At 36.3% G+C, this 4302-nt stretch overlaps 1 protein-coding gene across 1 annotated transcript; it reads right to left on the bottom strand.

Moving 5' to 3' along the window:
- Positions 1 to 2571: 2571 nt before the first annotated feature.
- On the bottom strand, positions 2572 to 3471 carry LOC110869649. The gene has a single exon (XM_022118889.1). It carries the CDS (start codon positions 3469 to 3471, stop codon positions 2572 to 2574), a length of 900 nt encoding a protein of 299 aa, XP_021974581.1.
- Positions 3472 to 4302: the final 831 nt, after the last annotated feature.

Below are 4302 nucleotides of genomic sequence, written 5' to 3'. Positions count from 1 at the left end.
TCATTTTCTAGTTTCCCGTACAAGTATGCAGTGACGACATCCATAAGTCTCATTTGAAGTCCTTCTGAGATTGCAAGGCCAATTAGAAATCTAAGGGTTATCGCATCCACTACAGGGGAATACGTTTCCTCATAATCAACTCCTGGGATTTGGGAAAACCCTTGTGCTACAAGACGTGCCTTGTATCGTACAATCTCATTCTTTTCATTTCTTTTAATAGCAAACACCCATTTATAACCTACTGGTTTGACGTCTATGGGTGTTCGGACTACAGGTCCAAAAACATTTCGTTTTTCAAGCGAATCTAACTCAGCCTTTACGGCCTCTTGCCATTTTGGCCAATCAATTCTATGCATGCACTCTTCTAGAGTTTTAGGTATGTAATCATTTTCATTGATTACATCTGTTGCTATAGCATATGCAAATATATCATTAACACGTGTTTCATTTCGGTTCCATATTGTACTATTTTGTACATAATTGATAGAGATCTCGTTTTCGTTTTCGTTTGGTACCAGTGCGTCTTCTGGATTTTCATTTTCCTCTGGAATTATATTTGTCTCTTCTGGGACATTTACCTCTTCTAGGGTTTCATTTACTAAGTTTTCACCAACTGATTTATTCTGCTCTTTTCGTTTACGTGGGTTCTTATCTTTGGAACCTATTGGTCTTCCACGTTTTCTTTGTATGGTAATCGCTTCTGGGATTACTTCAATTCGAGCAGGTGCATTTGATGCTGGTATATTTGACTTTGTCACCCTATTTGTGTCTGTGAATGCATCTGGTAATTCATTTGCGATTCTTTGCAAATGTATAATCTTTTGGACTTCAGATTCACATTGACCACTTCGGGGGTCGAGATTTGATAATGATGATGCATTCCATGTTAACTCTTGTGTTACCAGTCTTTCTTTAGTCTTATCTCCCCCTAAGGCTGGGAATACTGTCTCATTAAACTGACAGTCAGCAAAGCGTGCTGTAAACATGTCACCCGTTAATGGTTCTAAATATTTAATAATAGACGGGGAGTTAAAACCGATGTAAATGCCTAGTCTTCTTTGTGGTCCCATAATGGTACGTTGTGGTGGCGATATTGGTACATATACCGCACAACCAAATATTTTGAGGTGGGACAGATTTGGTTCTCTTCCGGAGACCAGTTGTAATGGGGAGTATTCATGATCGGAAGTTGGTCTTAATCGGATTAGTGCAGCAGCGTGTAAAATAGCATGTCCCCATGCAGAAGATGGCAATTTGCATCTCATCAGGAGAGGTCTAGCGATTATTTGTAATCGTTTAATTAATGATTCAGCTAAACCATTTTGTGTATGAACATGAGCTACTGGATGTTCAACCTTTATCCCAATCGACATACAATAATCGTTAAAAGCTTGGGATGTGAATTCTCCTGCATTATCCACTCGTATGGTTTTAATTGGATTTTCAGGGAAATGAGCTCTCAACTGTATGATTTGCGCTAATAGTCGGGCAAACGCTACATTTCGGGTAGCTAAAAGACTCACGTGTGACCATCGCGATGAGGCATCAATTAAGACTAAGAAATAGCGAAATGGACCACAAGGAGGGTGTATAGGCCCACAAATGTCCCCTTGGATTCTTTCCAAAAATGAGGGGTTTTCTTGTGTCAATTTAGTTGGTGAGGGACGAGTAATGAGTTTGCCTAGAGAGCATGCAGCACATAATAAATCTTTTGATTGTAAAACTTTTAAATTTTTAAGAGGGTGCCCATTTGCGTTCTTAATTATTCGCCTCATCATTATGTTACCTGGGTGACCTAGTCGGTCATGCCATATTGTAAATGTGTCTTTATCTAGTAACATATGGTTACTCACCACCATGTATGCTTCAATAGGAGTAATATTTGTATAATATAATCCAGAGGATAAAGCTTTTAGCTTTTCTATAATGGTATCTTTGCCATTTTCATTTGAAGTAATTTGTAAGTATTCAATATTATTTTCGGATGTTGTTTTGAGGTGGTAACCATTTTGTCGAATACTTTTAAAACTAAGTAAATTTCGTCTTGATTTACTAGAGTATAATGCATCATTTATAATTAGTTTAGTACCCGATGGTAATATGATGCTTGCTCTTCCAGAGCCTTCTATAAGATCACACACACCGGAAATAGTACCCACAAGTGTCTCAGCAGGAGACAACTCAGAGAAAAATTTCTTATGTTTGAGAATAGTGTTGGTGGTACCACTATCTACGAGACATTCATCACCAATGATAGCTTTATTGGAGCTTGTAAACATATTCCTCTGGTTAATAATAAAATAAATTAATATAACGAACTACTTGCTTGAATAAAGAAAATTAACATCACAAAGATTTTAAATGAAACCATAACGATAGTTCAAACATAAAATACCATAAGAGTTTAAACAAGATCCAAACAAAGAAAAGAAACCATAGTCTTAAAAAAACATCACATAAAGTTCAACCATAGGATGTTACTAATTTTCAATGAAGTCAGATGCGTCTAGATGAGTGTCAGATAGTGGTGTAGGAGATAACAAATTAGGTGCATTCTCAATTAGATTTGTCTCAACATTTTTTTCCTGTTTCTTTCATCATCTGTTGATAAGCTTCAACGAGATGTTTAGGGGTACGACATGTGCGGGACCAATGATTTGACATTCCACATTTATAACATATATTGTTTTGGCTCCCGCCAGTTCTCCCTCTAGGAGGTCGTCCCGTGTTTTGTCGGCTCGATTCGCCACCACTAGATTTAGAATTTTGAGATTCTCGTCGCCATGTATTGCTCCGCCCACGACCACGGCCGCGACCGCGACCGCGACTGCGACCACCACCTCTCCCACGCCCGCTTTGATAATTTGCCGCATTGACTTCTGCCAATGGGCTTGCACCGACGGGTCGCGCTTGATGATTTTGTAGTAGGAGTTTATTGTTTTGCTCCGCGACCAACAAACATGATATTAATTCAGAATATTTTGTAAATTTACGTTCCCTGTACTGCTGCGACAGGAGCATGTTTGATGCATGGAACGTTGAGAAAGTTTTCTCAAGCATGTCTTCGTCGGTTATTTTTTCACCACATAATTTAAGCTCAGAGGTGATGCGGAAAAGGGCAGAGTTGTACTCGCTAACACTTTTATAATCTTGTAGCCTCAAATGAAGCCATTCATAGCGAGCTTTAGGGAGCAAGACCAGCTTCTGGTGGTCAAATCTTTCTTTGATATTTTTCCACAACTCGAGAGGGTCCTCAACAGTAAGATACTCCCTCTTCAAGTCTTCGTGAAGATGGTGACGAAGGAATATCATGGCCTTAGCCTTATCTTGGGCGGAGGTTTGATTCTCATCATTGATTGTCGCACCTAGATTATTTGCTGTTAGATGAATTTTCGCATCAAGAGTCCATGGGAGGTAGTTATTTCCCGAGATGTCAAGTGCGACGAATTCGAGTTTTGATAAGTTCGACATTGTATCTACGAAAATGAAACTTATATGTGAATTTTGTGAAATGATAGGTAATATGAAAAAAAAAATTACTAAGTGGAGAGATGGATACAAGGTAGGAAAAAAAAATATTCTGTCAATTAATGTTATTTTTAACTATATATAAATCACACATCTAATTAAACTCAGTGTAAACTTAGACATTTGATTAAAATAATACAACTTTACGATATTAAGATATATAGGAAAAAAAACAATTTGAACATATATATACGTATGATGTAAATTGACTGAGAAGAAATTAGTATATATAGATATATTAATGATTATATAAATATGCATTAATGTGAATTAATATTCAGTAACTGAAAAAAAATTATGTTGGAAACGAAAAAATAGGGATACTAACAAAATTGGGAAAGGAAAATGGTGTCCAGGTGCATTTAATATAAAACCGTTAGTTTCCTCTATTTCTATTTAATTTTTTTTTTCTTTTCTTTTTTTTTTTTTTTGAAAAAAAAAATATATTAACTTACATACTATTTAATTATTGGTTAGAAAATTATGTAAAAAGAACTTTTGAGTTTCAGTTCAAAAAAAATGGAAATGGAAAACAAAGAGAGAAAACGTGTCCATCGATGAATGAATTTGGAAATATGGGATTATGACTCATTCATAACATTGGAGAATAAAATAATATATGATAGGATATAAGAGCTTGCAACAAAACAAACCACAAACTCAAAAATAACAAAAACGTTTCTCGTTGAAAAATGCTACCACATCACTTCTTCCTGAAAAATCGCTCCGATGGTTGCATATTCTGGTTCCAATATGAACGGTTGTATGCCGTAA

Source organism: Helianthus annuus, chromosome 8, assembly GCF_002127325.2.
Source record: "Helianthus annuus cultivar XRQ/B chromosome 8, HanXRQr2.0-SUNRISE, whole genome shotgun sequence".
Taxonomy (NCBI): Eukaryota; Viridiplantae; Streptophyta; class Magnoliopsida; order Asterales; family Asteraceae; genus Helianthus; species Helianthus annuus.
Note: the sequence above shows the minus strand (reverse complement) of the source record. Positions and strands in the feature narration are given on the sequence as shown.

What these genes read in the sequence shown, in the direction of transcription:
- LOC110869649 (XM_022118889.1), bottom strand. Translation starts at nt 3,471, where the DNA reads ATGTCGAACTTATCAAAACTCGAATTCGTCGCACTTGACATCTCGGGA.